The sequence below is a fragment of the Homalodisca vitripennis genome, chromosome 8 (genome assembly GCF_021130785.1).
Source record: "Homalodisca vitripennis isolate AUS2020 chromosome 8, UT_GWSS_2.1, whole genome shotgun sequence".
NCBI lineage: Eukaryota > Metazoa > Arthropoda > Insecta > Hemiptera > Cicadellidae > Homalodisca > Homalodisca vitripennis.
The window spans coordinates 69,122,801-69,145,777 of NC_060214.1; the positions used below are offsets into that span (position 1 = coordinate 69,122,801).

A 22,977-nucleotide genomic window follows, 5' to 3' on the forward strand; every position below is an offset into this window, starting at 1 on the left:
TTGTAAAAGGTTGGAGTACTCACACCATGTTTCGCGTTCACCGAGTTCAACAGGTTTCGATGAGAAAGCATCCATGATGTGAGAACCAAAAATACATGGTTATAGCGCTCACTAATATACGATTGGGCTTATAGTTAATTATTTATTCTGTTCATACTAATATCAAAACTAAAATTTTAAAATTTACTCATCTGTATCCTTCGTATTTACATACAAAATATGATTTATGTTTTTTATCTGTGAAAACCGGCGTGAATACGTTTATAATTTTAAAAGCCAACTATAATAAACCCTAATTTAATTTTTGATCAGTGTAAATTGTTAAATTTAATTTCTTTATAATTGAAACAAGTCGACCCAATAAAAATACAACCGATATTGCTCCAAATACCATTGGTGTTTCGTGTTGTGCTTTTACTTTTATGTTGGTGGCAGCTATATTTATTGCATAACTAAGCGTTTTGAAGAGTAAAACTTACACTTAAGGAATGACGATGGGTTAACAACAGCCCCCTAGGGCATGGTATTAAACTGGAAGTAGTAATAACTAATTAATTGTGAAACTCGCCCATAATTGCAAAACATCCTCTTTAAAATCTCAATTAAATACGAGGTAAACGCTTGCATTAAATAAGTAATTTCTAATGGAGCGAGGGAAATATAAAGCGCTCAGTCATAATTGCGACGCAAACACAACCGAGGTTTAGCTGGGAATTATGTGTTGTGGACGCAAAAAGGCGACGCAACGTGACGAAATCGACAGAGGTCGAGGCTGGGGGCTAGGTGAAGGTCAGCAGTGTTGAAGTAGAAGCTCGGCAGTCCCAGTCACGACATGTCTCGGTGTTGTGGGTACGACTTGGCTGGGAGGTGGTAATACTGGCGTTAGAATGGGTACAACATTTCGTTAAGGTGATCCATCAATGATGGCAGATACCAGTTTGATAATGCCAGGTGGCATTTACTACGTCAAGGTGTTATACAGGAGAGGCAGTTGGTATACGACAGCAGGTGGATGTTGGTAAAGGCATATAGTACATCGATATTGGCGAGTGATGCATGGTATAGTGGTTATGGTAAGTTGTAAACATTTGTTGACCAGGAATACCACTGTTGGTGGATGATAAACCTTTTACCACCTGGTCATCCGATATTGGCGAGTGATGCATCGTATAGTGGTTATGGTCAAGTTGTAAACATATGTTGACCAGGAATACCACTGTTGGTGGATGATAAACCTTTTACCACCTGGTCATCCGATATTGGCGAGAGATGCATCGTGTTGGAAGAAAGTAAATAATTTGGTGGCAAGATACAAACCATGGTCATCCGATATTGACGAGTGACCTGCATCGTATAGTGTTAATAGGAATTGTATCACATGTGGGTGACAAATACCACTGTTGGTGGATGATAAACCTTTTACCACCTGGTCATCCGATATTGGCGAGTGATGCATCGTATAGTGGTTATGTCAAGTTGTACACATGTTGACCAGGAATACCACTGTTGGTGGATGATAAACCTTTTACCACCTGGTCATCCGATATTGGCGAGTGATGCATCGTATAGTGGTTATGTCAAGTTGTACACATGTTGACCAGGAATACCACTGTTGGTGGATGATAAACCTTTTTGTATTGGCGAGAGATGCGTGTGGAAGAAAGTAAAAATTTATTGGCAAGTAAAAAAGATATGGTTGACCTGCAGCTTGTGGTTAATAGGAATTGTATCAATGTTGGGAGACAAAAAAACTTGGGAACAATGGTGAGGGGTATGTGTGTTATTTAATGAGATTAGAAGATGATAAAGGTGAACCGATGTTGGCAGAGGTTAGCTCCCCAATGTTGACATAGTAGTAAGTAGATCGTGAAATTGTAGATCTGTACACCAGAAATGGCAAGTAGTACAACTGGTATAGAAGCATGGTACGAAGGTGGTGGAAGATGACGAACATGTGGTAACAGTGGTTCAGCGGTGCTGACATATGTTAAAAGATGATAGAAGATGGTAAGTCTTTGTTGGCAGGTAGCTCCCCAATGTTGACAGGTATAGTATCGACTATATGGTGACGGATGGTAAACCAGAAATGGCAAGTAGTACAACGGTATAGACAGGTGGTAAGTAGGTGATGGAAGATGACGAACATGTGTTGACAGGTGGTTCAGCGGTGCTGACATATGTTAAAAGGATGATAGAAGATGGTAAGCCTTTGTTGGCAGATAGCTTGCCAATGTTGACAAGCTATAGTACCGACTGTATGGTGACAGATGGCAAACCAGAAATGGCAAGTAGTACAACGGTATAGACAATGGAAGATGACGAACATGTGTTGACAGGTGGATGACTGGTAAGTGAGCTTGCCAATGGATAAGGTACCGACTGTATGGTGACAGATGGCAAACCATAAAGATGGTACGAACAGGTGGTAAGTTGGTGATGGAAGATGGCGAAGATGTGGTAACAGGTATTTCAGCGGTGCTACCAGATGGTAAAAAAGATGATAGAAGATGGTAAGCCTTTGTTGGCAGGTAGCTCGCCAATGTGACAGGTAGTAGTAGCGACTATATGGTGACAGATGGCAAACCAGAAATGGCAAGTAAGTAGTACAATGGTATTGACAGGTGGTAAGTAGGTGATGGAAGATGGCGAGCATGTGGTAACAGGTAGTTTAGCGGTGCTACCAGATGGTAAAAAGATGATAAAAGGTGCCTTTGTTGGCAGGTAGCTCGCCAATGTGACAGGTAGTAGTAGCGACTATATGGTGACAGATGGCAAACCAGAAATGGCAAGTAAGTAGTACAATGGTATTGACAGGTGGTAAGTAGGTGATGGCAGATGACAAACATGTTTGACAGATGGTGCAGTGGTGCTGAAAATGGCACATCGTTATTACCAAGTGATAAAAGAGTGTTGTTAGCACGGGTGATTTAGCACTGTAACTTTAGGACCTGATTTAGCACTTAGGCAGCAATGCCGAGTGCAGACATTTTCTTGGAATTAGCTTTTCATTTAGCGCACCTCGATGCGATATTTGCATAGTACTATGAAGTGTAGTGGCTGCAAAACGCTTGCTCTGATTATTGCCATTTGTTAATTAGTTTTCCGTAATGTAAGGTAAAATTATTGAACAATTACTAATATTAATGTTTAGAATTGTATTTTATAAAAGTAAAATTAAAAATAGGAAACTTACATTTTACATAAAAACATATTATTTTACTTAACAATTAGTTTTAATGGTAAATGTATAATATTTTCTAGAATACTTGTTTAGTATAGCATGAACCATTTTTTGAACTACGATTTGGTTCATTATCTCAAGAAATTTTTCTGAATAAATCAATATTGAAATGGTATCTTAACTTATCTTTTGATGAAATAATAAAGTCGACTGACTACTTTACCTACTTAAGTTTAACATTTTTCACCATTACATTGTAGTTGGAGCACTAAGGCCCCTTGGCTTCCTCCAAACATTTCTAAGATTTTAGTAGCATTGTTTTAATAGTTTATAGCAATTTAAGGAATCGTACACAAATATATGAAATACGATCAAATGAATGATCCTCTTATAGTTAACAAATAGTCATTAGAAATCTATATAAAACGAGTACCTGTACCTCATATAGTACTATTGACTAACTACTTAACTAATACTATAAGTATAGCTAATAGTAAGTAATAGTCAAGTTTCTTTTCAAAGACATCGTTAACATGTATAGCAAGTGTAGTTTTTTTTTCATTCACACTTACATAGTTATGTACAGTCAAACAAACAATATCCTTGCTATTCTTGTACTTCAATTTTGGTGATGAATATTAGTTATACGGATGGTAGTTCAAGTAAATTATTACAGACTGAACCATCTAGGACGAACTGCAGAGCTAGAGAATACGCACGAGCCACACTTCCCCCTCCAGTCCATACGAAAGCATGTAGTACAGACCATCCTAAACGCAGAGGTTTTATTGTCAAAGTGAGTGTTGTAACCATCTATGGAATGTCAATGGCACGTGGACTTTGAAGCGGGCTGTACTCGGTTGACACGTGACAGGAGCAGGCTCTTTGCAATGGGGAGGGGGGACGTGTCCTCCTCCCCTCACTATGGTCCATGGTAAATGGCGCAGTCTGTAAGGATCCGTCAGGGTCTTCTTAAAACTGGGTCGATGTCTGTCCTTGCGTACGAGAACTCCTGATAGGAAGGTCCTAGAGACTTGAAATTTAGCACACAGGCTGTTTTTCTTAGTCCAAGAAAGAATTGGATGCATGTTGGAATAAAACTGTAAATATTAAAGGAATAAATAAAATTCCAACTTTATCACTTAAGTTTCATGGTAAAAAATCGTGGCAACGAGAAAATCACAGAATAAGCGTATTTCTAATCGATAAAATTACTTTTTTGGATCGGTTGATAAGACATTTGTTACGTTTTGTGGGGTATCATTCGATACGTTAGTTTATTTTACATTGGTTACCTTTGAACAATTACTAATTCTAAAGTACTAAATACTAAAGTTTGTTCAATTCGATAGTTCAACAAAAATCGACAAAAGGATTACTTTTAAAAAATTTTAACAAAGTTTTCAGTGTAAAAAAACTTTAAAGTTTATTAAAAGAACGTAAAGCGATAATGTATGACAGACATGTCTCAAACACGAACAGTAAACAACTCAGGTGAGTCAACCGCAGACATTTCCTCACTTGTTTCCTCCACACAAACACACAGTCGGGCTGAAATCACAAGACTGAGCCACCATTACCATGATTATCCTGTGAGTCATTCCCAGGTGGGTTGTAGTAGGCTTACTTCAATGCGGTCTTCTCAGATACTTGACGAAAATCTCGTTTATCTGTTGCAAATACAATCTCGAGAATCGATTGGGCAGAATCAATTTAATAATGCATGTATGACTGCATGGACATTAATACGCACAGAGAGAATGCCTGCATTTTCACCAGCTTCATAATTCAGGGAGATAATGAGCGAGTGAAAGATTTAAATGGATTTAATGTAGACATCGGTAATTTTTTCTAGATAAATGTAAAGGGATGGATCAAGTTAAAATTAAATTAATTTAAAATTGACTACCCATGTCATAAATGGCTAAATTTTAAGTGTTATTTACATTTATTATAATTTTATTATTCAACAAAGTAAGTTGACAACTTGTAAGGAAGCTAAGGCAAGAACATAGCCAGCGAGGGGGTCCAGGCGGTCCAGGCCCTCCAAAGTTTTAATTGTTTCAATTATTTTTTTAGTTAACTATTATTATATAAATAATTCAGTATTACTGAGATGTACTGCGGTAAGTTCGTTCTCAACAAAGATACAAGTCAAGAACTTTTTAAGGAACAAAATGTGGCATTACTTTCTGTCCACTTTGGGAAAATATCAGTTGTCTTTAACCCCCCCCCCCCAATCTTTTTCTGTCTACGTTCTTGAGCTAAGGTAGCTTACTATATGTATTATTAACTGACACGGAATACCTAGCAATTCTTTTGTGCAGTACACCTTTAACTAAAAACTGTTAACTGGCTGTAAGTTAACGAAGAGAATTACTCGTAGGAATGGAACAATTGTAGTTCTGGACTGACGAAATATCTAAAACGAACTGATCTATAGATTTGAGAGTTTGCTTTAAGATTAACTGTATAAGCAACACTGAATTCGATGGTGCATGATACTGCATGGAATTTGGCTGAGCGTTAGCGAGTATTTTTGCATTGGTTTTATGAGTAAACATTATGGCAGCGGAAAAATGGCAGAACTAACAAATTTGTAAACGAACTGAGTAAAATCATATTACAGATTTGTATTAATAGATTAAAGAAAAAAATAGATGGCAAGTCAATGTTAAAAGTTGGTGACAAGATTAAATACAGCGCAATCTTGCGTTGCCCAATTCCTAGCTAAAATGTGAATTTGTCATGTGACACTATATCTAGAGAAAGTTATCATTTGTAGAATTAAAATTTTGCATAAAGCTTTATTTATACATCGCAAAAGATTCAGTTCTGTAATGGTTCATGTTCTATTATGGAATTTGGTTGAGCGTGATTGAAGCCACTCAGTAGTGTGACACAATTCCTATTTTGTCTATTCCTTTTGATATGATTTCCTCTCCGTCTACCTGCCCGCAGACATAGAGAATTAAATGAGCTATAGATTTGAAATTTTGCATGCAACCTCAGCGAAATTTGCTACCCAACACGTGGTGTGGCGTACCTTGTATACTTTTCAATCAAAATGTTATTGTTAGTTTATTTTTCCGTATAGTCAAATTGAGAATTATGAGTGAATTAACATAGAAAAACATAAATTTCAAATAGTTTACACACTTTTAAATTTGATTTAACTGTTTGAAAAGCTTCAAAGAAAATAGACCGAAGCTTCACACGACTATCGCAGAGAATCATAATGATGAGTAGACGGATATATTAGGTACAAACTTAGGAAAACCTCAGTGCCCTGACATAACCGGATGCTGTACCAAGCACGGCTTTTTGATAAAGATTATTCACTCATTCAACCGTAATGGTGCTCTTGATCCACGTACTAAAATTCGTATATTGTCTCAGACCTCAATGATGAGCATCCGCTTATTTTAGGTACAAAGTTACGAAAACCTCAGTGCCCTGACATAACCGGATTCTGTACCAAGCACGGCTTTTTGATAAAGATTATTCACTCATTCAACCGTAATGGTGCTCTTGATCCACGTACTAAAATTCGTATATTGTCTCAGACCTCAATGATGAGCATCCGCTTATTTTAGGTACAAACTTACGAAAACCTCAGCGCTCTAAGGCAACCGGATCCTGCACCAAGCAGGGCTTTTAAGAGTTTATTCACTCATTCAACCATGATGGTGCTCTTTGTCCACGTATCAAAATTCATATAACTGTCTCGGAGAAACCCAAATAATGAGCAACTAGATATTTTAGGTTCAAACTTACCAAAGACTCAACGCTGAGACAACTGAATCCTGAATGATCATGCATGATCAATAAAAAGGTTTCTATTAGCTTCAACGCTTTACTTTGAGAACAAATACAGCCTCAACGACTGGTTTTTCTGGTACTTGGCCAATTTCCTGTTGTGCAATTGTGCAGAATATGAATTGCGAATCCAGGGTATTTATGTAGTTCAGTAATACCATCGTTTTTTAATGCATCTTTCAACAGAAATATTAACATTTATTAATCAATAACACTGTATACTAATTTAATATTAAATAACAATAACATTTAAACTCGTACAAATTTAAAGGAACAAAAGGAATACAAAAACAATTAAAACATTAAATATAACATTATTTGCGAAATCATTAAGAAGGTGTCTGGGTAATAATACCAGAGAGCTTTCAACTGATCATACATACCACGTTTTTGGTGCCAATATAAAGCTAATTTATTTAGTATTTTTTTATGCTAACTGCCATTCTCTTTAGATAAAAATAACTTTTATAACCATTATTATGATTACAGCTTGAAATTGTGTTTATAGTTAGCGTAGATGATTAATTTGTTGAAATTAATTGATCAATGTATAAATAAACATATTGTGTTATATCGATGCAATACCCGAGTCACTTAAAGAAGGAACTCCATTCACTGCATATATTTACGTAACACATGAGAATGTTATCACATACTTTACGTATCAGACACGATGTGTTCCTCATCAGCGAGAACGACAACTCCTTCATCACTGTCAATTTGCGGATAAAGCCGTCGTATTGCCGCGTGCCTTGTACAACATATGACGCTTACTGTGGCTATGTGCTTTCCATAAACATGTAACGATATTAAAGTACGAAGGCATTCTCTTTGCGGTACGTATTGTTTATTATTGAAAATCGAACAACATAATACAGATCTGGAATTCCTTGGAATTTGAATTCCTGGAATCCTACCATCCCTTGAAAAGCAGAGTACACTCATGCTATTTAGGTATTAACATTGATTTTTTTCTGTATTCAAAGCCGCCTTTAGAACTATAGACATCAACTAATTAGTAATTAAGATGTCCTGGAATTCCTTGAAATTACAATTCCTGGCATCCAATAATCTCTTTGGAAGCAGAGTCCCTCATACTATTGAGGAATTAACATGGGCCACCCCTAAGTTAAAACTCGCTCTTAGAACTGTGGAAATTAACTTTTTACTAATTAAGGACACCTGGAATTCCTTGAAAGTATAATTCCTGGAATACGACCATTCCTTAGGAAGCAGTAATCTCTTTGGAAGCAGAGTCCCTGATGCTATTGAGGAAATAACATTGGCCTACCCTTTTAAAATCCGCTCTTAAAACTGGGCATCAATGAATTACTAATTAAGGAGACCTGGAATTCCTTGAAATTATAATTCCAGGAATCCGATCATCCCTTGGGAAGCAGAGTCACTTTACTCTTTACTCACTTCTGTAAAGTTTTTAGACCACTGCATTAATGGATTCAAAGGAATTTGAAAAATGCTTCGGTATATTTATCGCGTTTTTTTAAATTATCTATTTATTTTTCTCTGGAAAGTATAATATTTTGGTGTCTGTTTAAAACGTGGGTTGAAAGAATGTTCGAAGTTTATGATATACTATTAACCGGAGAGGATAGTTTAGGTCGCTGGTGTAAGCAGATGGTACACCTGTGTAGGAAAATTGGCAGCACTGAGAAATAAACGCGTTGTTAGCTTTGGCACAGGGTGGGGCGAGGTGCAGTCAATCAAAACATAATCTATAACGATACAACGACCAGATGTTGGTATAAAACATCGCTAGCTGACTTACCCTACATTTTGCAGACCTCGGATATTTATTATTAGACCGCTTTCATTCACCGGAAAGGTAAGCAAAGTTTTGGCAGAGAGTTTACAATGCAGTTTCTGGAAAGATTTTGAATAAAAAAATCTAGTAACAAATTGAAAAGCTTTCTATAGTGATACAGTGATGTATGTAATTAACCAACTACATGGAGCATATTCTTGTTACACGATAAAACATTATACTATTACATGAACCTCGCCAAAATATTTTTTAATTGTGATATAAGGGAAAAGCTTCCATATGGTAATTTTAATTGGGAATATATATTCTAAAATGTTAATTTTTTCACTATTGATCTGTTTTAAACTTTATATTTTATAAATTTATAGCCTTTCTATACACAAGTCTACTTAAATAATCAATATTATAAATTTAGTTACTAAAAACTTTAATATCTTAAAATATTTTTTGACTCATACATCTAGCTACGTTCATTAATGTAGTTATAAATCTGAACTCTTAACTATATGTTTTATATATACGTGTGCGTGCGTGCGTGCGTGCGTGCGTGTGTGCGTGCGTGCGTGTGTGTGTGTGTGTGTGTGTGTGTGTGTGTGTGCGTGTGTGTGCGTGCGTGTGCGTGTGTGTGTATATATGTTGTCTTGAGTGGACAACACAAGATAATTTTATCTTCCCTGTTGCTGAACTGGTGATTAAACGCTTTGGTGAGGTACTAGAGTAACTCAATACTGGTGTCCGGTTTCGTACTGAAATCCTTCAAGTGCGTTATTTACCGACAGCTTAGTTATCTGATTTAGCTGTCGGAAGACATACACTAACAAGAAACTATGGATAAATCTGACCTTGTGGTTTTTCAAGATTTTCTTTCCCAAAGCTCCACAATGTTATCGATGACGTAAGTGCAAAAAAATATACAGATTGATCCGCACGTCTAACTCTCTTCTTCAGTTTGAATCTGTAACGAATAAAAATTTCGGAATGCTCATGAATATTTCTAAAGCCACAAGCCAAAGCTAATTTTGGTGGTTTCCCCAAAAGGATAACAACTTCAGTGGTGGAGAGCTCAGTATGAAAATGATATATATTTAAATTCTTATGTTACAATTTTAATGTTTATTTTTCACGTCGATCTTCAAAAAGGCTGGCTGGACATAGTTTTCATTTTAATTATTAGTTTTGGTACAAGGCAATAGATCCAGATTATAATCCCTAATTATTTCATAAATTATCAATTATTTAGAGAGTGGTGAGTGATTGTAAAATCTATTAGAACAAAATTCAGTTCTTATATCTATCCAAATTCAAATCTATCCAGTTGTTCATCTTAACTTTGTTAATGACATCCTAAAATACCTTCTTTTGCGCAAATTCTTCACTTTTCATTTGCTTGGAATTGGTATAAACATAGTTTGTGTTCTGATATGCATGACCAACACTCTATTATATACACATGTCTCTTTGTATGAAAACAAAGATTTATCAAAAAAACAAATATGTTTGTCAAGAACAATAGTTTGTCATAGAAAGAAAGCTTTCGAAAAAGTCGTCTTTAATGTGCAATGATTTCTACATTTTTTGTGAAAATAAAAAATATACTGTAACAATTTAAAAAAGAGCCTAAGAATAATCAAAGTTATAGGAATGTTTTAGTACAACACTACGTTATACACAAATATAATATAAATCTCCTCCGACTGAAATATTTCAGAATCCTAATATCAGAAATCTATTGTATACTACTCCTTGATTAAGTTCCAATAATTTTAACAAAGACTACATACAACGTGCCTGTGGTGGGAGAGGTGATTCAGTGTGAGTTGGAGTTAGGCTCCAGTTCACCTCCCTCTTAGTGTAGCGTCTGGAATCTGACCCTGTCACAGATTTGACTCTGGAGACTCAAATCGCTTCTCAATTGTGCATCTGATGATATAATGAGAGTAATCTTTACCTAGATTACACAATATTTTGTAGTCTACATGTCGCTGATGCGAAACGATGTAAAGAGATCATTTTGAACTTCGTCGTCAACTTTTATGTGTTTCTTCAAAGGAAAATAACTCCAGATTCCATGATTCAAGTCTGCAGGTTACAGACGCTGCACTAAGAGGAAGGTAAACTGGAACTAAACTCTACATTCATATTAACGCTTACTGTTGTAATATTCTTTGGTACTAAGTAGGTAAATGAGTATATCAACTGCATATATCCTTTCTATTAGAAGGACAGCAATAAAGTAGCCCATACTCAGTTAAAATTCCCAACCAAATAGGCGCTATATGAACTTCGACCCTAGGGCCTAGAACCGATCTCTACCACCATAAATGACAGATTACCCTTGATCCTAATTGCTGCATGTAAAATCATTCTCTCTGAGTACTTTAAACCATTAGGTCAAGGGCTGAGAAGGACGGTACGTCGTCGCCCTTAAAGTCCTGCTGTACTAGTTATCTACTAGTAATATCGACCAGCAGTATTGTAATTGATTACTTACTTTATGAGCCACTAGTTGGACAGAGGCTAAGTGAAAGACTCCAGGCTTGGCTTGAGTGAGTATTATCACGGTCATCTGAGGCGGGTGCCTTTCCGCGAGGTCGCTCGGGTAAACAACTTCATTCTGCAGCAATATTACAGGTTATTATTCTTAGACAGGACATGGCGTTATTGTTTGCTCATTTAAATAAAATAGATTTGACCTTAAGAAAAACCCACCTGGTATTGCGTTATATAGAAAAGAATTTTTATAGAGTCTTGCTGTGGAATCAAAAATTGCCAAATCGTTCCTTTTTAAAATGTTTTTAAAATTAATAAAAAACAAAAGTGAATTTTTGAGCTCTTAATGGCTTTACATGACACTGTACAAAATTCCTGACACTGAAATGAAAAAAATAAAATGTGTCTTTATTTTGTAAGGTGTTAGGGACACTTTGCTTACAAATTAACAGAATGTAAAGTGTTCACTTAGCCTTATAAAATAAAATAAAGATACTGATTGGTATCATTTAATACGAAACACAGTTTTATTACTCTAAGTACGCTATAGACTTATAAACCTCAACTAAATAAAACATGTAAATTAATTAATCAATTTCATGACAGTCATGGTTCTGACCTAATTAGAATAATCCCTTACAAACACAATTAAAAATTATTATTCAACATAAGAAATTACAAAGTGTCTTAAGGTGAAATCATATAATATTTATATAAATAATATAGATTTTATGTAAAAAAGTACAAGATTGTTAAAAAGTCTTAAAACAATGTATACCAATTTTATATTTAACGTGTAGTAATAATTAATTTTATACAACTGTTTCCGGATCATTGTATATAATTTCAATTCAATAACACAAGTATACTTTATTTAATCTGTCCGATGTTGAAAGAACACATTTATCAGCAGATATAAAATTAATACGCGTCTTAGAGAAACAGTACAGAATTCAAACACCCATACGAACGTGATGAGTCACTAAAAATTAATTTAGCGATCACGGGTTCTAAAACTCGGTTAGAAAAGCTGGAAATCTGAAAAATATCCATATGAAAAATTATTCAGGAAAACATACAGCGTTGATGGATATAAACAGTAGTCGTACAATTGAGTATAGATTGTGGATACCAAATTAATCCACTGTTATTTTATAAAAGACTAGTAGTAGATACAGTGTGAAAACATAACTTCTCAACAATAATCATACGGGTGATTTTAACTTTAACATAACTTTAATTCCGGCTGAATTTATCAAGTAGAATAAAAAGTGAATCAGATTAAGTGTTGTTTAAAATGCACTTGTGGGGCTCTTAAATTCAGGGGACTGTTGCTTTTACAATCTACTTTTTTTTTCAAATGAAGCAACTCCATTATTTCGGGCAGTGTGAACATGCACGAGTGTTGCAAGTTACTGCCAAACATATAAGAAAATACAAATTTTGTTGGAAACTGTGTCAGATAATATACTGGAATTAAAAAGGTTAACTGAATATTTTCCCCGAATGAATTTTTTATACAAACACGGTCGGAGTACGCCAGACCACAAACTGCGCAATAGGCTTCGCTGAAGTTGCATGTAAAAGGCTTCAATGACACCCATAAATGGACATAAACCATTATATAACTCAATCTTATCTGTGTAGATATTAAGTTTCATGCAAGTTTTAAAGTCACAGATAAAATGCTTCTCGAGATTTCTAGCGATTTAGGCTACTTGTTTAAAATGTCAAATGACTGTAGTCTGTTTGTTTACATACTTGTTTATCCTAAGAGCAGATCATAAGACCACAATTTTCACTAATACTCAGCCAAAACCCGTGGAGTAGCATGCATCATGATTGAACTCAATGTTGCCTATATCCGCTCGTTTTCAAGATATTATAAATGTAGTCAAAAATTACATTTTTTCAGCCCCTCAAGTATTAGGCTTCGCTAACGCTCAGCCAATTATGTTTTTCGTCAAATAACTTAAAAGTTCCATTCCTATTTCCCTGTCCCCCATAATTCATCCATAACCTTGATTTTTTATATTAATATAATTGTATGTTTGTATTCAACGAAAGTCAAAGTGTAACAGTCTTAAGGTAGATGGTTCTGAAAAGCGCGAAACAGCTGTATACGACAGTTTGTAAATGTTTTCAATAAACACTTTTAGACATAAAAATATAATGAAATATTTTGCAAAAATATGATAAACAAAGTGATCACAAAAATTATGACTCATTCAACTTAGCTACTAGAGGCAAATATAAACTTAAGCCATCTGAAATACCACCTTGTACTGACTAAAAAAACTAACATTAAACTAAGAAACTGGATTCTTGGGCTTCATAATCGGTATTTAGAGTTCTTCGGCAATGTATAAAACATTTCGAAACTGAGGGTCGTCTTATAAAATATGGGGGATGTTAACTAAGACCACATTTATATGCCGTGTGCGTTTCTTCACAGTATACTTCATTAACAGCTTACATGTGCCTGTACAGTATTGCTACTATGATGACCTATATCAGTATGCTTATGTTGTTCAAACAAATTCAGAGAACTTATTGTTATTGCATAAGTTACTGTAAATGTAAAACATTGAAATATCATTAAAACGCATAAAAAATCCACAACCCAGTTTTGACGTAATATTTAAAATAATAAGGAGAATAAATATTTTATTCTCAAATTTGTATATTGGATTTACGAATAATGTATTCTTCTATTAACTGTTTACCTACAAACCTTGAATAAGCAGCTACAAACAGTTTCAGTTTTTCTATTTGTGAACTTTACCATTTATATCTACCATAGAAATGATTTTTGCAGGTCCATACATTAATTTGTCTTTAAAGTGTCTTTCAGTATGACAATTTAATATTTACCAATAACTTTATATTTTTGTCCAAATACATGCAAATTACAATTCAATTAATTATGCATATAACTAAACTATGAAAATCCCAAATTTATATAACATACATTAAGAACCATTTGAATGTAATTTGACATTGAAAAATTTTATTATTTCTGAATCGACTTTTCCATAGCATTTGCGAGTTAACCCTAGACCTTTTGCGCTTTGCCTTTATAGCGATAGGAATGATATCCTAAAAGGAAGCGTCTCCTGCGGTGACCTATCGTAACAGAAATTATGGGGGACGTAGGTCTTAACCACCGGTACCTCAACCATAAAGACCTGAAGAAGGATAATACCAGTACTGTCTAAACCGGTTGCAGCAGACGGACCAGGTTTAGCTACTTAACTGCCTTTCGCACTCAGGAAGTCTGACTCCTGCCATCATCCTCCAGTGATGATACTTGAGGACCAAACCATCCCACACCACCGCTACTCAACACGGTATCGTAAAACTTCCTCTTGGTGACATCAATTGAGTACCTTAATGTGACAGCGTGAATTTCTGCTGTATCCCGTGTGGACATGTAAATACCAGCCAGAAGTCAACACTTTTACGGTTATTATTTAAGAAATTCAAAGTATTTATTGGATATGAAATATTTAGGAATTAAAGAACATCATACTCACTATGTGGGAGTTCCTAGCACAGGCCAATAGCCCATTAGGACGGGCCGGATAAGGCTTAAAAAGGGATCAGCCTCTCCTAATATTGTCACAACTTTAATTTTTGCTCCGCTAAGCAAAACGCATAGAGGTCTTTTAAAACAATTCATTGTCAGTAATAATATTTTTTTAAGAAGCAACAATGTGTTTACAGTATTTAATAAAAAATTTAATGCTCTTTGAAAGCAGACATATTTTTCAAACCTTCGTTTCAAAATCCTTACCAACAGACATATCTTTTTAAGGAAAGTAACGCCTGTTTACATGTTTTCGTTTGCAGTCTAATCGAATAAAACTAAGAATCAAATCCTCAAAAGGATTAGAATAGTGTCTGGTAATCAAATTGTTATTACAACACATAAAAACCGGATACAAATCGAACAGCTTATTTTAGTGATTGAAAATGAATCCCATACACCTAACAGGAAGTGTATATTTTTCAACTGCACGAAAAAAAAAATACAAAGTCGCATATGAAAAGTCTTTGGTCAATGAGATGGCAAAAACAACAGAAAAATCAACAAACATCTCTTTGAAATCACAGACTTTTTATATAATTAACTGATTAAAAATATTAGTAAAGAAACTAGGGAACAAAATCCCTAAAACCCCGAGTGGCGAGAACTCATTTGGATTTGATAAGCAGCCAAACTGGGTTTTCTTCAAATAGATCTATATATTTCACCTACGAAAGAAATCAATCCCAGACGTACTAGTTTTGGTGCAGGTCGTAAAATGGGCAGGCATCTAAAGGGTTAAAACTATGAATTGATAATTAATTCTCAGATCACACTTTTCTTAGCTTTACACAATTAAGCATGTATTTATAACTGTATATTTATTATTGCCAGATACGTAAATGAATATTAAATCAGCATCACCTGACCGTATACAGACTCTTAACGTGGGAAGTCTATCCAGTTGTCTGGCGGTTATATAACTACTATTAATTTATATGTCTGGCGGTCGGTTTTCAGTGTATCAAGCTAGAAAAATATGATCTGAGAACAAATAGTAGTTTCATATTTCTAAACCATTTCACACATGTACTTCACATTATTGGACCGATTCTTCTTTAACTAAAAACCACCAAAACTGGCGTTGCTGATGATTGATTTCCTTTTAAGAGGAAATATTCCTCTATCGCTTTCAAGATAAACAAGGTTATGTGCTTATGCAATGCAGATTTGCTCTTGGCTCCTGTACTAGTAGGTTTACCTATGAATATCGGCACGAACTAATTATGTAAACGACCAGATTTAGTTAATTTCGAGTTTAAACAATCCAGCATTATGATTGTAATCTCAAACTATCTCTTATCTCGTATTTATTAGTAACTAGCAGTTACCCGCGGATTCTCACGCAATTTCGCAAGCGTTGCACGTGTATGAGCAATTGCTGGTTCGAGTGAATTATATTTCCGACGAAAATATTGAGTTTGCCTTGTTGCCACCACTATTAAAATCTCTAAAAAATTTATATTTATGGCCATTGTAATTTACTCCGGTCTTAGTGTTTTTGCCCCATAGTTGATTTTGCCTTGTTTCCCAATCGATTATATATATATATATATATATATATATATATATATATATATATATATATATATATATATATATATATATGGGTTTAAGAAAGCTACTTCTGCCAAAAGACAAATAATACGGGTCTTATAACAAATGTGTACGGGTTTTAAATGTGTAGTAAAAGTTAGATCGAAATTTTGTATTTTATATATAATACTTACTATTTATTACAAATGTACATTTACAATTATATTTTTCATAAAACTGTCTAAGACTTAATTTTTCTTTATGGATATTTTTTTACTCGCGACTCAACTTTAAATAAGAAGTGTTTTGTATCATCAACCTTACGCTTTCACACTCTAAATGTAATAAGATAAGAAAGTAGTTGTTAAATAAACTAAACATACGGTCGTGCTGTCATAAAACAATGTTTACACAGAACGGTTAATAAATTGTACTTTTCAGGCTCTTTCAATTAACACTTCACAACTTTAGAGGCCAAGAATGGAATTGTTGCTGCTTTAGATACCAGGGGGTGTAGACGGAGGGATTTTCGAAAATAGAACTTTATTCATCCCAGATTCACCCTAAGAATTGTCCACGTAAAAATTGAGTACAATCGGTTGAATGGTTTACGCAAAAACTAAAACAAAGGTATCTTCGCATTTATAATATTATTAGGATTTTACTTAAGAATACGTATTTGGATTATTATGTTAACTTTAACTCTTTAAGTCAAAGTAGTCACGAGAAAATATAATGTAATTTAAAGGAACAATACGTATAACACTGCTCTCCTACACAGTGAAAGGACTGATCTTTCCATCTAGGTCACGTACAACACAGTGCGGTTATTATCTACTTTTATCAGCGGTAGCTCATTATCAATCATGACTCTGTTATAACATTTTATGGGTGTTGGAAACTCTACACTGATTCAGCCCAACGGGAAATGAAGTAAGATCCGCACAATTAATTGAGAAGTCCGCCACAATTAATTTATTCAAAGAGAATAAACTACAGTGCGTTTTGACTTATAAGATCTTTAAGGTTGATATAAAAACGTTGAAATTAAAATTTTAATTGGCTGAGCATTACTGAAGCCTGTTACTCATGGGGATGGAAAGAATTAAACATAACATAATTACAAACTATAGGTTAAAATAAACAAAACATACCAGAGCGTTTTGACACACGTAAGTCAGAAATCACAACCACCATGTTGTGTGTCTACTTCACTAACTCTAAAACGTGTACTTAATAAAAAAAACTAAACACAACACTAATTATTAAAACTGAACTACAATTTGTTATTTACCTGAAGAAGAGATCAGATTGCAGATCTCAAAACGTAGTGTTACTGGTTTTTTGTATCACTGAACGATGGGAAATGTCTGGAAAAATCCTGTTTCTTTCACAATCCTTCCATTGTCAAAAACAAACTTCTAACAAAAATAGTATGCAATGCTTGATCCGTAGTGGAATATAACTTTTGCTACAGATTTAAAGATCCACCTTATTTTTTCACAGACGTTTATTTCTCAGACCTAAGTATGTATATATTTTCTTGATTGAGCCAACAAAACCAACCAAGGCGGCAAAAATGTAATTTATTCCTCCACAGTGACCTAAAATAGTTCAAGTGTTACTGAAATCGTTGGAGATATTCAATCAAATATCACGAAATATTGGAAAGAAATTCGAGTTATTACATAGGTACTTATAAAATCTGGTTCACTCGACTTTAGGGTTCCTAACTTTGGTCTTTAAATTTCTTTCATGACCATCACTATCAGAAATGTTTTAAAATGTAATTTAAAAACGTCCATGAAGTCCCTGCTTTTCAAAAGAAAAATGCGTGCGAAACCGTGGGCAACTTCTGTTTGAAATAAGTATTTAATAAAAATTCTAATAATTCGTTTTCGCAAATCAGGTTTCTTTTTGTATTAATGTATTGAATATTTAAATATTTTTGATTTAATCTAAGATTTATAATATAATTATTTTCAACAGTACTAAAACCAATACATTAATAAAATGGTTGAAATGAAAATTAAATATAATTTCAATGAATTTTTCCTCGCAATATTTGGGGTCAAAAGGCAGCAAAGTTATCGTCAGTTTTGTTAGAATTTATGTTAGCCAGGAAATGCAACCATAATTGATGATCAGCTTCCACTCGTGAGCACAACCCGAAACTTTCCACAATTAATAAGTATAAAAAAGAAACGTTTTGAGCTATCAATAATCAAGCATTAAAAATTTGAGAAAGATTTCAGATAAATTATATTGAGTCCTCGATACTCTACGAGTATATCATTTTAGTACTAAAATTACGATTTTCACTTTTTTTTTTTTTTGTATCTCGTCAGACAACTACTTAGACTGAAACTCGCCACTTAAAGAATCTGTATACGATCACGTAATTTATATCCATTTCCGTGTCTGGTAGTTATTAATATATGCTTAAGTGTGTTAAGCTATGAGTGATCTGATCTTAATTGTGATCTGAGAATTAATAATAAATTCATAGTTTTACCCTTTTTATGCCTGAATTTCTCGACCTGCACCAAAACTAGTATGTCGGAGATCGATTTCTTTCGTAGGTGAATTATATTAATTATTGTATCTAGAAATACGATCAATGATACATTGCTTTTTGCTCACCACTTATGCTCCAATATTTAATGTTCTTTATTGAACCCTTACTGTTACCGATGAATTCATATTAAGCCAAATATGGAGGAGGATACCTTGGCTAGCTGTGACGCAGAAGGCCGTTTAATAAACATTCGCCCAGTCCACGCCTTCCAGGTGGTTTACCCCTCATAATTTATAAGATAAGCCGACCCCGACCCACGTCTCCGCCACGCAGTGATCAGTGACTGTACTACTACCGCCGCGCCGAGATCCGACTTGCAATTTTGCATAACCGGTCAACCTTGCAATTACGATCGACGCAGGTTATATTGCTACGTAATTCTTGTCGGCTCATTGAAGACTCAAATCATATCATATGTTTATTCAACAACTTCTGCATTTTTTGTGTAGTAGGCTTCACACGTAACGTAGCTATGGTAGGAAGGGTTAATTCAATTTAACTTAAGCTAATTCAACTGATATGGGTTCCAAAAAATTAAATCCTTTCCTAAAGTAATGGGAAAAGTTTAAAAAAACAACAGCAGTTGAAATATCAAAGCAGTGCAATGTCTTTTTATGTTGGAAAAAAATATTTGTTTATTTTAAATTCATAGCTGTTATGATACGAATAAAAATACAAAATGTTAGGAAAATCCCCTTTTTGACAAAAATAGGTTTTTTATCATACCGTCAATTTAATCAAAATTCATGTGGTCTTAAGAGCATCTACCACTATTGCATTCACTAAATTAACTCGTTTTGGAATTCATGATCAACCTTTTATTTGTACAAAGTTCACATATTGATTTAATAACAATTTTCTACGTTCATACAAAACCCCGGAGAAACGATTGGTCATACTGAACTTGTCAAGCTATCTCATTTACGTGAAATATTTTAATAAATAATATTCTGAACTTTCTACGAAATTGATAAAATCCACAACCACACACGATGAGATGAAAGTACTCTTCCAAATTTGCAATACTTATATGCAAGAGTTTAGATGAATTATACATCAGATATAATCTGCATCTTATATTTATTAATCCGCGCAATAAAATGATACCAAGACATGATCGCCAGAAATAATAACATCTGAATTCAATGTTGCTTGTCAATCACAGACTGACTATGTGTTTGAGACAACAAATAATTCTAAAATACAATAGAGACTCTTACACGAATGACATTGTAATATCTAAACGACAAAATGGATTGACGAATCCAATATTGAAAAGAAAACCTTAATAATCAACAACAAAACAGAACTAAACATTACATATAGACGATGTTACGATTTGATATATTTTTTGTAGTGTATTAATAAAACCATATATATTTTAAAACATTGCTTTATGTTTTTCATAAAAACTAGTACTTTTATGTCCCTAAACTCTCAGTTTGGTGTCAAATAGGTTAAGTTAAATTTGAATCTCAATTTAACTCGTGTCTACTTTTTTGAAATATGCTTTTTAAAAGAATAAACATGACGTTTGGTGTAAACATGTATTAATAGCCTAAATATAATAACATTTTTACCACATCTTCAGGACCACTTCTCCAATGTTTATGCATAGACTGTTTTGTTATTTAAGGGCTTTTGATCCTATAATGTTCAATTAAAAATTTACTGGTACCATAATTTTTTATCAAAATTTTTAAATTTAGTACTTTAATGTTACTATACAGTTTAAAACTAAATGCTGCGTAAAAATGATTTACAAAAAATAAAATACTGCAAAATAAAACATTAGTTGTATAATGAGGATATCTAATCGTGGGTGGTTTTCAATTTAATCTAACATGTACTAAAATAAAACATGTTTATTTTTTAATTAAAAAAACTGCAATTATTAATCGGCTACTATTTCAATAGGATACACTTTTTTATCTACTAATAACTAGCTTGTTACATAATGAAAATTTCCATTTTCTGTTCTCCTTTTCATTCACGAAAAAGGGTTTAAATAAAAGAACGAGTCTAAATCTCTGAAATGAAGTATAGGCTAACAACTATAGCTTAAAGTTTTGTTTTAATTTCCATTATTAATAGAGTTAATAAGGGGAGTTTTGAAATATTTATATCTTGTATATAGTTTAAACAAAAATGAATGCATGAATAAATGATTTCCTAATTTGTACATAAAGTAAAAAGCCAAAATTAAGGCCGCATGGCCTTTCTTACTTTTGACCTGAAAAATGCCAACAACTAAACACGTAACTCCAGTCAAAAAGACATATTAAACCTAAGTTTTTTAACAGTTTTTAAAATTAAAATAAAACATAAAGATTAAATAATTGAAACTATTAATCAATGTAAATAACAAATAATAAAAATCGATCATATAAAAATGTATTAATTAAATTTATGTATTTACAAGGTAGAAGTACACCACTCTCCGTGTCGCGTTACATGATTCACTGAGTTTGTTTGCAAACTTTCATATCACTAGCTTATTTTATTCTCTAGAAATCTTGCGGAGAGATAGGCAGTCAAACAATTATACAGAATAAATATTGTACATCTCTGGACAGACAAAAGATAACCTATTGTGTGATTGAGTTCAATGACGCTCAGCCAATTTTCATGGTTGACAATTGACTATAGACAATAGACATTCTTGTTTATATGTATAGAAATGACGTTTACGCAAAATTCAAAGTCTACAGATAAAATATTTCTTGAGATATCGTGCCACATGATACATTTACATTTGTGTTCATTACAATTTTTCATAGCAGTGTTTGAACAATAAAAGTTCCGGTGATGTAGGGAGGGTACTTAATCGCTAGAGTGCGCTGAAATCAAATCTTGTTACGGAATTTTAGTATTGATTCCATTCCATTATTGATCATTTAAACTATACTTAAATAGAAAAAAACTTTTTTTCTATACTTTTATTTATAGAAATAAAAGTCACATACTGGCACTTAAAACTTTCCACTTTGTAATTGTTTCTTTTTGCTCTATGAATAAATACAAAAATACCTGTTAGAAGCTCACAAGAATACCACAGTTAGTTTACAAATTGAGTTATCCTTATACTTTATCGTTACCATCATGGTAATCCATAACACCAGGTCCCATGTTCGAACTCAATGTTGCTGGTATAGAAATGAGTCTATACACCAACTCTCAAGTTTATCTGTTCGTTTTCGAGATATAGGCTACAGCGGGCGGACAGACAGAAATAAAAATTTTCCATCTCCTCGAGTGATAAGCTTCGGTAACGCTCAGCCAATCAAATTTCAAATAATAATTTGGAGTATTAATTGTTTACAATACAGGGATTTTAATTCTAAAAATTTGTCGTTCGACTCTCCACTGTTGCTGCAGCGTTATTCTACACATTTTAGAACTATTATACAACAACCACATTATTTTATATGGACCTATTAAGAAGCCACTAATATTTGTTGAAAGAGAGAGTTTGTTAAGTCCATATCTTAAGGTACATTTATCATTAAAAATACACAGAGGTCACCAAAACTTTACTCTAATTAATAAAACTCTACTAACTCTACAAAGTAAGAGAGATAATGGTATTAAATGAATACAGTTTTCATTCATGCCTTTAATCACTCGACGTCTACATGCAATTTTTTTAGGGAGCTTCAAGTAATCAGTAAAGTAATACAAAAACAAAACTCTAAGTGATGAACAAGACTAAGAATCAATCCAATATTTCAGGAGCGATTTAGTAACTTTTAATGAACTATTAGCGAAAGACCAACTGACATTTCTCAACTGTGATAAGTTTGGCACTCCTGGCTTGTGCAAGCGTATCTTTAAAGTGGTCATGCTCGCTTATGCGTTGACGGATTTCGTTGAAAAGTACCGTTGGAATTGATATAAAAACGTCAAAAGAGTTCATAGCATGTACAATCTTTATAACCTATTTAAAACAGCTGATACGTATTAAATACAAAATGTTTGCTGCTTACGGCTTGTGGAAGTGC

At 33.8% G+C, this 22,977-nt stretch overlaps 1 protein-coding gene across 1 annotated transcript in view; it reads left to right on the forward strand.

Annotated features, from left to right (window-relative positions):
- Positions 1 to 716: 716 nt before the first annotated feature.
- The window catches only part of LOC124368217, a 57,569-nt gene continuing 35,308 nt past the window's right edge, over positions 717 to 22,977 (forward strand). Inside the window, exons 1-3 of the mRNA XM_046825492.1 lie at positions 717 to 789; positions 1,209 to 1,289; positions 2,157 to 2,284. Of these exons, the coding sequence (XP_046681448.1) occupies positions 717 to 789; positions 1,209 to 1,289; positions 2,157 to 2,284 (282 nt within the window). The remainder of the gene's footprint in view (positions 790 to 1,208; positions 1,290 to 2,156; positions 2,285 to 22,977) is intronic.